The 14,331-nt window shown below is 48.0% G+C and overlaps 1 protein-coding gene and 1 long non-coding RNA gene across 3 annotated transcripts in view; one reads left to right on the top strand and one right to left on the bottom strand.

The window, feature by feature from the left end:
• Positions 1 to 14,331, top strand: part of LOC118173760 — a 145,533-nt gene that overhangs the window by 1,579 nt on the left and 129,623 nt on the right. The gene's annotated exons all lie outside the window — the stretch shown is intronic.
• The window catches only part of GLRA1 (glycine receptor alpha 1), a 38,511-nt gene that overhangs the window by 17,987 nt on the left and 6,193 nt on the right, over positions 1 to 14,331 (bottom strand). For both annotated transcript variants that reach the window (XM_035338599.1, XM_035338600.1), the window contains exon 2: positions 2,854 to 2,984. In XM_035338599.1, coding sequence (XP_035194490.1) covers positions 2,854 to 2,984 — 131 coding nt within the window. The remainder of the gene's footprint in view (positions 1 to 2,853; positions 2,985 to 14,331) is intronic.

The following is a 14,331-nucleotide window of genomic DNA, read 5'->3' as shown; positions in this document are numbered from 1 at the left end:
TTTTTTTTTTTTTTTTTTTTTTTTTTATACTGGTTATAAACATCTAAATGTGCCTGAATTAGTACCCTAGGTTCCTTATGGAGCTGGTGCATGACGAGGCAGAGCGTGCCATAGGGATCAGGCTGGGTGATGGAGCAAATATCCCATGTGGTAATGGTTGTGTCTGTGGGTCTCAGCTGGGAAGGAGATTGGCAGGGTTCAGAAGTTGTTTGGCTGTCCTGTTTTTGGGGAGGGAGTAATCCCAGAGAGACATAGTCCAATATCTGGGACTTTATTTGCTTTTAGACTTGAAGCTTTGCTTAACCTCTTCATATTAGAAGAGTTATGGGATTGTAGAAGCTGGGGGTGGGTGGGGATTAAAGGATGAAAAGACTGATTAGAGAGAAGGTTTGGGGACTGTCAGTCTGGTTGGTTCTAGTGCCTGGTGTTATTGGTATGAGCAAATGTAAATAACAATATTGCCAGTACACTTGAGATGGAAATGCTGCATTTGGACCCAGGCAGATGCTGAGAGCTGCAGAGCAGCACATAGCAAGAAAGCTGGAGAGTTTTTTGGAACCAGGACAGTATTTGGCCTTCTGTGCCTGGCACACCAGTGGGGTGCTTTAATAAGCAGAGGGGTGAAGCAAAAGGGGCTCCTACCCTGGGGGCTCCCACCCTGGGGGCTCCCAAGGGAGCTGCTGCTGGTGCTGCTCAGCGTGGGGTGGGACAGGGTGCAGAGAGCAGAGGACACCCCAGGAACTGAGGTCCTCCTTTAACTTTGGGGGAATTAATCTCACATCATCCCTGAGACATGCTTCTGGGAAGAAATAGATCTGTGGAAATAGCAAGTGTGGATTTTTAGATAATTCCTCCATGCTTATGGGGACCAGGATGGTGTCTGCATTTCAATCGCTGCCTGATGGCTCAGCCTCGCTCAGGGAGCGACGCTTGCCTGTTGAGGCCACATCTGCAGTCTGGCAGCTGCTGTGAGATGAAATACTTGGGGGGAACTTTAATGAGAAGCTTGTGCCTGCAATCAGTGCAATCTTCCTCCTGTGTTGGAAATTAATGGAATGTCTGGAGCTTTGTTTGCTCCTATCAGCTTCCTTTCCCTCCTCTCCCACTTTGGTCTCTTTGGAAACTTTTGCCCGTCCTCTGTGGGAGCAAGGCTGCAGTCCCGTTACAGCAGTGCTTTCCATGGCCCAGGATTTTCTTGGTACAGATCCCAGGCAATCTGAGCAGGTTTCTGTCTGACCAGCTTCCAGGCAGCCCCTTGCCAGCTCAGCAGCAGCTCACAGACTGTTCAGTCTGCACAGCTCCTTCTCCAGGGGTAAGCGCAAGCATGGGCTAACATCAGGTACAAAATGGTGCCTTTTTGTTCCCCTCCCTTGTTCACTACCCCTCTTGTCCCACAGGCTCGTGGCTGGCAGGCCCAGTGTTACCAAATCCGTGTAACAGAGATCTGAGCTCATCAGCCCTTGTGCTGCAGTCTGTGCAGCAGCTGTAAGTGCACATTTGATCAGGGTTTAGCAGTGGGTTTATGCTATCTGTAATCTTCAGGAGGAAGAGGATGCTTCTACAGATTCTGTGGACCGTGTAGGTAGTCTATGTGCACGTGGCTTCCCCTCCCAAAGGACACAGATGGAAAAACTCTGCACTAACATCCTGGGTGGTGAACATCCTGGAAGATTTTGGCCCTGCTCATCCTGCCCCTGTGCTGGTGTGCTGAGTGAAGCTGAGTCTGGGCTCAGCGCAGTGCACCCTCGGGACAGCCCAGCTTGCCCTGAGGATGGAAAAGCTGCAGTCCTCTTTTTGTTAATCTCCCCCTCCCCCAAAATCAATCTGACAGGGTTCTTTGGTATTATTTTCATTTAGATCTAAGCCATTAAAATGCCCTCTATGAGTTAGTGTCAGTTAATTTCAATGACGTGCTTTGAGCGCTACAACCCCAAGCTCTGTAACGCACCTCCTGTACCTCCCATATAAATTGGAGCCTGATTTATGTGTGGGAGGCTAAGCCAGCAAAACTGCCCTGTGGGGAAGGTGTAGTTCATTGAAATAAAACTGAAATTAAATTATCTTGAATAAAATTACAATACAGCTGCCTTCAGCAAGAAGATAATGTACACATTTCATTAAATATTTAAGTTTAATTTCTTTTGTGTGTGCGCATAATTTAGCAGTAGGACAGTTTACAGGGTATTTTTAACTCTTTGTGATCCAGATGAAACAGCAGGGTTTCCTGTTGCCTAGTTGATTATTAGGGCATGAACAACCCCCTAGCTCTGGGTTTAAGAGCCCAGCATAGGGCTCATTGCACGAAGCTGGATGGCAGGTGCTGTCACCGTGATTAATGGTTCCTGGGAGTCCTGTGTTAGCCTTGCGAGGCTCTGCGAGGGAGGAGGGGAATTTGGTGGTAAGAAACAAAGGAAATGAATGAAATGAGCATTGAAGAGGGCTGCGCAGTGGTTGAAAAGTGGTCTGAAACTGCTGTGATGGAGTGGTGCTGAGCCCCAGCCGGGGAGACCCCTGCTGAGGGGAGAGGGCTTGGTTCAGCTCCTGCAAGAGATTCAGCTCCTGCCAGTCCGGTCAGTGACCAGCAGGGATCCTCGACCCCTCACCGTGTCTATGTCAAAGTGCTGGCTGTGCGTAAAGTTGGTACAAGGCTGTTTTCATTCTGAATGGAAATGAGATGTCTTTCCAGACACCTACAGGGTGTGCATGTGCCAAATCTCATTATCATACATATTTCATATGAACATAAGGATTGTTTGTATTCCTTGTACAATTAGGGAGATATTCATGCAGTCTTCAGTCACAAAAGGCAACACAGCCTCAAAAGCAATGTTGTGTTTATTTGTTTTTGCATACCTTTGAAATTTGGCCTGATCCTGGCATCGTATCCTGAAGTCCTCCCCATCAGCTTATCCAAGAAATCAGAAGGAGACATGGGTTTGGGGGCGGATCGTGCTGCTGCTTCAGCTTCTTTGGAGGCTGCCAGGCTGTGTGAGTAGAAAAAAAAGAGGAGGATTTAATGCATATCCCATGCTGGGGAGAGTTTGGGGTCCAGAAACAGAGCAATCAACATCTCATTCCCATTGCGAGGCAGGATGGGTACCCATGTGGATTCCTAATGAGGCTGGACTCTGCTAATTTGTTTGCCCAGCCCAAACATCTCTGAATGCAGAATCCCAGCTGCCACCAAAAGTAGAAGAGAAATGATGAATGGAGAAAAATCCTTTTGTGAGTTTAGGTACAGCTCCTTGGCATGCCGCTAAATTACAAATATGAACTCTGGCGCTGGGTTCTGCAGGAAAAATACACTCTGAGATTAGCCTCGGGCAGCAATTACTGCTTAATTACACCACAAATAGCAAGGAGCATATTAGTTACCCAGCGTAATCTACTAGAAGGCAGGTTGGATCGGAGCAATTCAGAATTTGAGGCTTAAATGAATGTCACGTGAAGCCATGGCTGCTGCGGAGCATTTGGGACCGTAGGGGATGGATGTGAGCTTGCTCCCTGCTCACTGGTGCTTGCTGCTGGTACCTTCAATGCAGGGGGCTGAGCTTGATACAGCCACACGGACTCTGGACTGCGAGGTGTCTGGAGTGTGATCCTGAAATGGAACTCATGTTGGGCTGAGATGAAAGGAAACAAAATATTTGGGGAACCGGTATGGCCTATGGGGCAGAAAGAGTGAAGCTACTGATTGATCTGCAAAAGATGAAAATCTCCTTCAGCAGCCTGACTAAGGTTGGCAACGTGCCTTCCGAGTCCGTGGGAGTCTGCAGGATCTGCAGGGCAGTGATCTTGGCTTAGGGAGCCTCTGTTGGTGCTATCTGTGCAGGAACAAGTGACTCCTGGTACCGGGTGCTTGTTCCCAGTTTTGTGGGAAGCTTTGACTTCCAAGACAGGAGCAGAGGCAATTCAGTTCCTGCCCCGTGGTTATGTGGCCTCTATGCAAACAGATCTCTTCCCAGGCTGAAACTGGAGTATAAAATTGTCTAGATTAGAAAGCAAACAAATAATAATTAAAAAAAAAAAAAAAAAAAAAAAAAAACTAACCAGCCACCACCACTAACAACTACCGTAGGTGACTTGCCAGGTGCTTAAGACAAGGGCCGTCTCTGTGGGCTCAGAAGCCTGACGTTGGCTGGAGCCTCCAGGCATCTTGCAATGCAAATATGTAATAAGGCAAAGAAAGCCACTCAGGAGGAGGTGGGGTTTGTTGCTTCACCCTTTGCAAAGCTCCTGATTTTAGAAGTACAAGGGCTGTGTGGGGACTGCAAGGAACAGCTGTGGCTGAGCATCTGAGGGGCTTAAGCATGTTCACGACAGGCACAAGGTGTTTGGCTGCCTGTGCTGCCTGTGTACCTTCTTAGGACAAGGCAGTATTAATGGGCTTAGCTATTGGTGACTTTCCTGTGAGGAATAGCACATGCTGTAGAGTCCCCTTACAGCAGGAAAGCAACACTTTGAGAAATTCTGATTTTTCTCATTGACACAGAAGACTCTGCAGAAGTTAAACCCTGTGTCTTTCAGAAGCGTGGTGCTCCGCATTGACACCAGATCCATCAGGAGGAATCTGGGTATAGTTATCATGCACAGAGTAAATATGACTCAGCTCTCAGACCCATTGCTACAAAGCAAGTTTGAGCTGAGACTCAGGAGACAAACATTATCTGCACAGGGCCTTGACAAGAGTGTTTTGAACCACTGAATTCTCCGGGGACTTTAAAAACATGTGGGGTTAAAATGCCTTGGGTGCCATAATTTCTAAGTCAGGAGTCAGTGAAAACTCCTCTCTGGTGTTAGCAGGTCACGTTTTAGAAGCCTTGGTTTTCAGCCCTGCAAGCTCACAAATGCAGGATGGCTTCAGGCTGCAACTCTATTAGGGTGCTGTGCTTGCTAGCATTTTTTTTTTTTTTTTCAGAAAACAACAACAACAACAACAAAAAACTTTAATTTCTGCAACAGAGGGGAGATAAATTCCAGGTAATTTCCAGTGAGAACATAAAGCTAGGATTTCATTTACCTTCTATATCTTCACAGTCTGCTCCCAGCCTGAACCTTATCAGAACCAGCTGATGCACGCTCATGCTGACAAAATGTGGATCCAGCTTTTACTATAGCCACCTGGCATTTCTTTTCTCATCCTAGCCAGGCTCTAAGAAGGGGTAAATGGGGCTGTGGAGTGGGTGAGTTATTTGTTTATTTATGTATTGAAGGAAAACAACACAGTGCAATTGACTTGCAAACCCAGAATAGGAAAGCTGGGAGTGGGAGGGCAATCAATACTGGGCTCCAACACTGCATTCCAATAGAGTGTCTGCATGGCAATGAATCCAGAGAAAAGATTTCAATTAAGCAGCAAATGACTTGGTAACCAAAGACTCCTGCCACTTCAGCAGCAAGATGCCAGACAGTGCAATACGCTGATTTCTGCTCATTAACTGTCGGCTGGAGGAAGTATATGGAAGAGGAAGAGGGGGGTAGGAAGGAGATGGAGGCAATACAAATCTAATAAGCTTTAAGTGCAAAAAGATAATTAAAAACTACAATTCCCCTGGCATTCACTTTAAAAATGAGGTGGAAGAGCAGAGAAATTGGTGTTCAGCTTTCCTGTAAGTGCTGTATGAGAGCCCATGCTGAATATGTTGGCGCTACTTCCAAAGAGCGACTCTGCTGGTGTTTTCTGGGTGCCATTTTCTGTTTGTCTGCTTCAAAGTTGCAAGTAGAATAAATTTCACAGGCTCATATCCTACATGGAAGTATACAGCTAGTAAAAATGATGTCTGTGAGTGTCTGGGGGAGGAACATCCTCTCACAGCCCCACTGCTGCTTGCAGCTTCGTGCCCACCCTCCTGAGCAGTTTCTGTTGAGCACCTTTGGGATTATGCTGAAACTGCTGAGGATGGCTTTGTGCCTCCTGGTGTGTGTTTTAGGAGCTCTGGTGACTTGTGTGTGTACTTGGGTGTCTTAGGAACGATTAAGCCCTGAATTTCCTCCTGGTTACCACATATTTTTCTGAAACTAGCTTGTAACAACTTACCCCCGAGACTTGGCAAGAAAGTGGGGGATGAGGAAACAGCAAAACCTTTCCAGCAACAGGCTCAGTGGGCAGCAGGCAAGTATGTCTACTTTCTAGGTCAGAAATAATAATATAAAACATCCCTGGGGACAACAGGGAGGTTGGTCCACCCTGCCATGCTTTGGGGGGATGGGCTGTGTCTAACAGCACTGAGATGTTCGCTCTGGGTGTGAAAACCGAGGTTTGCTTTAACAGCTCAGCACCCAAAAAGCCATCAGCTCCTGTTTCTTCCTGGTCTGTCTTGGCCAGTGCAGTGTGTGCTCCCCTGGGGGCTTTCTGGGGCTTTCTCCAGGTGTTATTTTGCACTGGAGCACCCTTGAAAGTCCCCCAGGGCTGCTCGTCTCCTGGCCCAGCGGAGACAAGGAGGGGGGAATCACCAAATGAGTTGAAAAATACTGTTGATGAAAGAGAACTCTAACTTTAGAGTGGGTTGTTGTGTTCAGGGAGAGAGTTTATTCTCTGAATAAATAGAGGCAAAACATATAACAAAAACACAGAGGGTGTAGTTTGCGTTGGCACAAGAGTGTTGCCTGAGCTGAGAACGTCTTGGTGCATTTTAATAGCAGCCAGACAGCGGATTATCTTATTTACACTGGTGCAATCCCTGGTGGATCTGGCTGAGAAAGTGCCATCGCGCAATCATCACTGTAACAACAACGGGAAGGATTGCATCAAAGGACTGAACGAGCATAATCTTCTGTGATATTAACACCAGTGTGTAGGCAGACACCAGCAAGCCCCCGGGAGCTCTGGCCCACCGGCAGGCACCTGAATGTGAGAGCAGGTGGAGATGAAGAGCCCAGCTGCTCAGGCTGCTGAAGAATTACATTCCTTAAAACAGAGCAGCCAGGATTTGCAGGACACCCAGTACTGATATCTCCCAGTCTGTGCAAGTGCTGTTTTGCTTTGTGTCTCGTTGCTGTTTTTTTTTTCAGCCAGCCAGATGAAATATAAACAGGTATTTGGTTTAGGAGGTGAACCCTCTGCTGTCTGGGCACACCAGCTTGCTCAGTTCCCAGCTCCCAGTCGGTCGTTTCCTTCTTTCCCCACAACCTTTGTATGGCCTTTGAGGAATATTATTTTCTTCTATTTTTATTTTTATTTTTTTTTTGGCTGTGCCCATGGCTGCCCATCTAATTAACTCCAACATCACAAACTGCCCTGTTCTGGTTGAATGCTGATACTGAGAGCTTTTTTTTTTTTTCCTCTGCAAAGAGGAGACCAAGGAATTTAATTAGCACTGGGCCTCTATTCCCCTGTCAAATAATTTAATTGTTAATCTTTAGTTCTGAGAGGGGGGAAAAAAAGAATGGCTGGCTGCAAAAGCACACTGCGAAATGAGTGTTTGCAGAGGAAATATATCTCTGAAAAGCAAGGAAGGATCAGGTGCCTGTGAAGGGAAGCTGGTGCAATGTCAGTGGCTCAAGAGACTGGCACAGGGTTTATTCCTCTGGTTGGGCTCTCTGCGGGCTGATGAAATGGAAGATTCCTGATCTATCCACATAAAAACAAGCCAGAAAGCTTGGCTGTGACGCGTTGACAGTAATGTTCAGGTTAGCTGGCTTGTGCATTTGTCCTTCAAATGTGATGCTTTCTGTAAACAGGTATTAAAGGGGGAATATCTGACCAGGTCTTTGGGGCAGGCCCAGGTGACCAGTATAACTGTTTGCCCCATTACCTTCAATGCTGGGCCTGCCTGGAACACCGTGGGGTCCTGGGGACACAGGGAGGACAAACTCCAGCTTGTTTGGGAGGCTGGAGAACACCTCAGCTTGTCCCTGGGTGGGTTATTTGATTTGATCCTGAGCACTGGGATGTGAACATCTGGTTTTCCTCCCCCATTCTCTGAGGATGGGGGGGAGCCTATTCATGCTGAGCATGAGGCAGTCCCTAGCCTGGTCATCGGAGAAGAAAAAGAAGGGGGATAGAGAGAGTGCACCAGCCAAGCTATGCAGCCAGGAGGGAGAACGAGGCACCTGTCTGCTGAGGAGCCATGTGCTGTCTCTGTGTTTTTCCTTTTTTTTGGCTGCTTTACATGTGAGCAGTGGCTCCCATCTGTAAGCCAAGGTAGCTGAGTTTTGGCTAGCTGAGCTCCTGGTGGAAACTGTTCTTTCCTGGTTTTAATTGCATGAGCAGTAACCGCTCTGCAGGGCAATTTCCTGCACCTCGGCACGGTTCCTGGGCTGTAGCTGACAGAGCTGCCTGTGAGACACATGAGCAGGCTGCACCCCAATACCCCGAAGGTGTGTGTGGGGAGTACATTGCTGATGGTGTGAATGCATTTAGCCTTTACAAGGAAACTTGGGCAGCCCTACACCTGCCTGCTGAGCCCTGGAACTACTAGGTGCTAGGATGGAGCGCTGCGGGGAGGCCTGCAGCCTCCCTGCCTGCAGCACGGGCCAGGGATTAGGGACTTTTATTGACTCCAGCAGGCTCTGATAGGAGCCACAGTCACAAAGAGACCATCAGCTGTTCGGGCAGAAGGAAGCACCGTGTTGTCCATGATTAACTAGCGAGAGCTGCGGTACCCATGGCAACTCTCCCACGGGAAGGGGCTGTGGGGGAACGTGCTGAGGCCAGACATGAGCGTGGCCACCAGTGCTCCCAGTCCCGCTCCCTGCTCTGCTCTCCTGGCTCCCCCCCCCTTGGTTCCCCCCCAGCAGAGACTGGAGCCCAGCACAGCCCAGCCCCTGTTCAGCCTGACTCTGGGGCTGCCTGTCTCCATCTTGTCCTCAGCAGCCAGAGAGAGGACGGACAGACAGATGAGAGCTTTCCCTGCAAGGAGGGACAGGGACAGCCCCAAACCCTGCAGCGAGCCTGCTGCTCCTGACTGCACGTCAGCATGTTATCTGGAGGGGAATGCTGCCAGGCGCTGGCCTGGGGATGCTTGGCAGAGACTGCAAGCAGACTTTTTTAAAAAAATAATTAGATTTACTATCAAAATGAATAGCACAATCAATATTGATATACAATTCAATTAAAAAGGATGAAACTTATTTTCTGCGTGTTTTTCTCTGTCGCGTTGTCCCTGAATTCCTGGCCTGCAGCAGCAGAAGTGGCCAGGAGGGGCGAAGAGAGGAGGTGAGGGGGGAGAAGGGAGCCCTGGTGCCGCATTTCTGGCCTGGCCTGGTGCAGAGCGGGAGTTCCAAGTAGTACGGGTGTGCTGGTTGCACGCCGTGTGCTCATGCTCAGCTGCAGGAGGTTACTCCATGCAGCGTGGATGTGGGGTGGGCTGCAGGCGTGAGTTTGTGAAGTTAATTTTCATGATGGGTTTTGGGGGGGGACTCAGCTGGGTTTTGGCTTAGGGGTTTTTGGTTGTGCTGTTGTTCGTCAGAGAGCTTGAGCTGTAGAGGCATGGAGCAGAGCTGGACCTTGGGAGAGGATAGAGAGATAGCTGTGTACAGCAAGGCTGGTGAGATGTGGAATTTGAGAACACTTGAGGAAGGAGTTTTCACCCTGAGAAAGAACTGGACAGCAAGCTATGCGGTGATCTACTCAGTTATTCTTATTGTTTTATTACTATTACTCACGGGGAGGATGGGGGTAGGAAGGAAAAAGGAGGCTTGTAAATAGTGCTGTCTCTGGCCTGGGTGCTTGTGCTCAGTTGCTGTGAGCTGCTTAAACCAATTCTAGCTCTTGCACCAGAAGTAACTGCATTGCAGTAGCTGCAGGGTGTAATCAGTTAAAGTTTTGAGAGCATTTGGGGATCCTTTGGGTTAAAGGTCCCACACACCATTTTCCAGGCACAGGGACCAGCAGTCCAGCAGGAGGGGAGCTACGAGGCACTTTTCCACAGCCCATGGGGAATTAACCCTCTGCGATCATTCCCAGCCCAGGAAAGCTGCCGCAACTTTGGAGTGAGGAAACCTTTTCAGACTGCAGCATTCAGATGTCTCCATATTCCACTGCTACATTCCTGCAGCCCATGGCTCCTACCCCATATGGCAAAACATCCTGTCTGGAGCTATAAAGCATCCCAATTACACTGATTAACTCTATGGAAAGCCACCAGCACTCGGAACAATTGCTGACTCTGCCTGGACAGAGCAATACAGAAATAATAAATGACTGCAACTGGGTAGGGGGCAAAAGAAGTCTGCACTGTGTGTAGCTGGGATGGGAGGAGCCCAGGGAGACCAAGAAATTGCAGGGGAACAGTGTGTGGGTGCATGCACAGTCCTTGCTCATCCCAGGACCATTGTTCAAACCCTCTCCTACAGTCAGGCATCCTTCCTGCCCTCGCTGTGCCTCTTGCAGTGCCACTGCTCTCCCTGTTGCCTCCTGCCTTTCAGACGTGCCCCAGGGAGCACAAGGGAAGGTTTATTCCAACTTTTGATTTCTTTGGGTTTGTTACAGATAAAGCTTTCGGTGGCTGATATTCTGAGCGAAGCCCATTTGCTTCTTTATACGACTTGGTGGAGGTGCTTTTTGTCTGCACCTCTCTCCACCCCGAGAAGCATGTTAAATCCAGAGTTTTGAAGCCAGATTTCTTTCTGGTGACATGCTCAACTAAACCTTCCTCCAGAAGAGGCTACAGCTCTTGCAGCACACTTAGTGACTTTCTAGAGATTTAGAATCCTAAACCATTGAGACAGGTTTGAAACCATAACTCATGAACAGTGGAGAATCACAAGTCAGTGCCCAGTTTTTAACCCTTTGTGAAATAAATCCAGCAAATGCCAGCACTGAATCTTATGTTTGCACATACTGAAGGGTTTAAAAAAAGACATAATTGTATTTTCATAGAAAAACAAATGAAAAAAGACCTTGTGAAGACAAAAGCATATGTCTAGCTTCCTGCACACTGAATATTCCCTTTAAAGTCAAGGGGACTAGGCAGATGTTTAAAGTTATGCATAAACCACCTTCCCGAGCATGGTAAATAAAGGGGGAAGGTGTCTTTCAAGACAAGGCTTCACATTTTAGGTAATAATATTCTCTTCATTGATGTGTTCTTGATTTAGTGTTTGTTTGGAGAGCTGCGGTGGGAACCTCTATTGACATCAGAAGGTTTTAGATCACAGACCAGACAAGTGTCAGAGAGTTACGAGAAATCGCGGGTGCTCTTCTATCTATAGCTCTGCAGTCATGCCAGCAGTCGCGTTTTCATCAGTTCAAATAGTTTGCCATGGCAGCTCTTTAAAAATTAGTTTTAGTTTAAGGATTTATGCTGCTTGTTAAGAGTGAGTAAGGATATTGCAAGTGTTTTTTTCTTTTTTTTTGATGAATCAGGTGGTTTGAGTAGAATTCCTTTAGAATGGATTTAACGTCCAGCGCTGAGTGGTGGTGGCTTTAATCTTCTGAAACTGTGCTACAGATCCTTTGTGAAGGGAACCCGAGCTAGCACACAACCTACCTAGAAAGTCATGAGCCCCGTTGTTAATCTGGGGTTCTCTGACACGCATATGTTACGTTGTAGAAGATGAGTTGAGTGGTAAGAGAACTTTTGTTGTTTTCTGATAGAACTGTTGTTGTTGTGTCCAACAGCATTGCAGGCAAAGTGCGGTTTAAATGGCATGTGTCTGGGTACACAAACATGAGGCTAATGCCCTGCCTCACAAAGGCAGCAGGAGGTGAGTGTTCCCCGTGTGCAGCCTTTGATTTCTGGTGTTATTTATCAGCTTATTCATGAGCTATAAAGAGATGTAACTTTCAGAACAAATGGCAAAGCCCTGGCACCCCTGCTGAGGGCGGCGCTTCTCCTCCCTGCCTGGCTGCCCTCTGACTCTGGTCTCCTCAGCTCCCAGACAAAAAACCCAGGTTTTCAGTCCTGGCAGTGCTGCAGGGCCCACGCTGATGTGGGAGAGCAAGTTGGGTCTGACAGGGCTGGTGTTTTGTCAGCCGCACTGACAGCGGGTGATTTCTGAACCCCCAGCCCCGCGTCAGGGTGCGATGGAAGGGGCTGGGAGCTGGAGGATACTTGTGAGTCTCAGGTGCACAGGGCTGCAGGAGGGGTGAGATGCTCACATTTGGGCTTGTGGATCAGATCTCGAGAGCTCTGGTGCAAGAAAATGATCTCTGTGTTTGTGATGGGGGTATTTTGGGAACAGTTGCCCTGCACTGCAGCACTTCCAGCAGGTAAAAGCAGTGGGAGTGACCAGAGAGAGAAGATTGTAAAGATAACACGTGGAAAGTCACCCTTGTCCACAGCCTGTCTTGGCAGTTGTTAGGAGATAACAGGCTGCCTCACCCAGGAATTCAGAGCATCTTGCCTTCCTGCTCCCACCTGCAGCGGTGCCCATGTTGCACAGCTCCTGCTGTAACGGGGACCCTACCCATCCTGCATAGGGGTTCTTGGCACCAACAAGGGTGCTTGGAGCTAAGGATTTTGTAGAGTGCTGATAACGGCTGACCCTTACATGGTTTTGGGTCTATACCTCCTTTATAGGTGAAGAGAGGAGGTGCCTGTGCTCCCTGGGGCTTTGCACAAAGCATCTTTTTACTCACATCACCCAAAATGAAAGAACAAACTAAAATCCAAAGGAAAACAGGTAAAGGTGAGAAGTGATGGATTTTGTTGGGTTTCCTGCACGATTCCTGGCTTGCTGCGTTTTGCTGCTGACAGATGCGATAGCAATCCGATCCACCACTGATCACAGCCACTCTGTTGATTCATGTGCTTGCTTGCTCCGATCCCACCATGGCTGGGGGTCAGGACCCGCAGCCTGGGCTGGGGTCGGAGGGGCAGGAATCGCTCTGGGGGTAGGTGCGGGGGGAGCTGCAGGCGGCAGCTTTCTCCTGCCAGCAGCGCGTGCGATGATTGATGGCACTGCAAGCCCTGCCGCTCCGTGCATGCGGCACTCCTCATCCTGGCAGCCTCTTGGCAGGCTTTCCCCCTTTTTAACCCACCCCACAATGAGCCGCTGATAAAAAACAACAGAGTTCCCTGGCTGTCTGCTAAGGCATTTCTTTTTCTCTTTTTTTTTTTTTTAATTTCCCTTTTTCCCCCCACTAGCAGGCTGTGAGCCACAGTGGCAAGATGAAGAGGGAGAAATCAAAAGGAAAGCAGGTGCAGAAGTATGCTGTCTTTGTTTCCTCCCCTCCCTCTCAAAATCCAAATTTCATGAGGGTTCGGTATATTAAGATTTCTCCTGTTTTTCTCAGCTGGCACTTAAATCCAGCAGAGATGTATTTACAGGATGCCAACTGTGTCTATGTACCAGCCAGATGTGTTGCCATCCCCAGATCAGCAGCTTACCATGGTGCATTATATGGATGAAATAATTGTCTGCATAATGGGGTGTGCTCAGTGCGTGTAAATGACGGGCGCATCTGTCTCCATCTATTCCTGTTCCCTGCAAGCCTTCTCTAGGCTTTGGCCCTACAGAGGGGCACAAAAAAACACATTTGTTCCTTAGTTTTCTGGGCATTGGTCTCCTGAAGGATCAGCATGGATTTAGCAGCACCTCGGAGGTGTGTACCCCATCTGTAACACCACCGGGATGGAGGGATGCCGACCTCTGGGACCAGGTCAGCCAGAACAAACCCGCAGCTTTCCAAGAGGTTAAGGGGACTCTGTTATTTTGCACCAGGCAGTCAGCGTGGCTGAGAGATACCAATGGAAACCTTCTTCCCTCGAGGGAAATGTTCTCTGTTGTCTGGCTTGTAAATACAAATGTAAATTGTTTTGGGTAATTTGGGGGAAGGGAGAGGGAAAGAGATGAGAAGCTTTATTTATTTATTTATTTATTGCTCCTTTAAGAAGAACTGACCTGCTGAACTAGCAATACGTTATTAAGTTGAGTGAAATGCAGAAGTTGCTGTTTTCTGGGCTTTGCAAGTGTCTAGAAGGCAGCAGCCAGACAGCCTGGTGATGTGTCTGCTCATTGCTGCTACCGGTCCCTCCTGTGCCTCGTGTTGGAGCAGCAGGAAGAATTCCTGCCTCTCTCTCTGCTTCCTTTGTGCTCCATTTATCCCCAAACCCTGGTATTAGTAGCTTCCCCCCCTCTGCAAACTGAAGTTATCAAAAGTATTTCAACTGATATATATATATATATATATATGTCAAATCTGGTGAATCAAGCCATGATGGGGAGGATTTGCTGGAGTTACTTTTTTTTGTAGTTTATGTGATAAGCTATTTTTCTTGAAAGGTGCAGGATGCAGAAGTGTAACCACACTTGATAAGAATAGAAATCATTCCACCTTTGCTGATAGGCAAAGGTCAATAGAAAGTATGCAAAGTAACAACAGCCAATCAAAAGGGTAATTTACTGGAATTAGTGAAATTGTGATTTAATGTGTATCTGCTCTCA

This window comes from Oxyura jamaicensis, chromosome 13, assembly GCF_011077185.1.
Source record: "Oxyura jamaicensis isolate SHBP4307 breed ruddy duck chromosome 13, BPBGC_Ojam_1.0, whole genome shotgun sequence".
Taxonomy (NCBI): domain Eukaryota; kingdom Metazoa; phylum Chordata; class Aves; order Anseriformes; family Anatidae; genus Oxyura; species Oxyura jamaicensis.
Note: the sequence above shows the minus strand (reverse complement) of the source record. Positions and strands in the feature narration are given on the sequence as shown.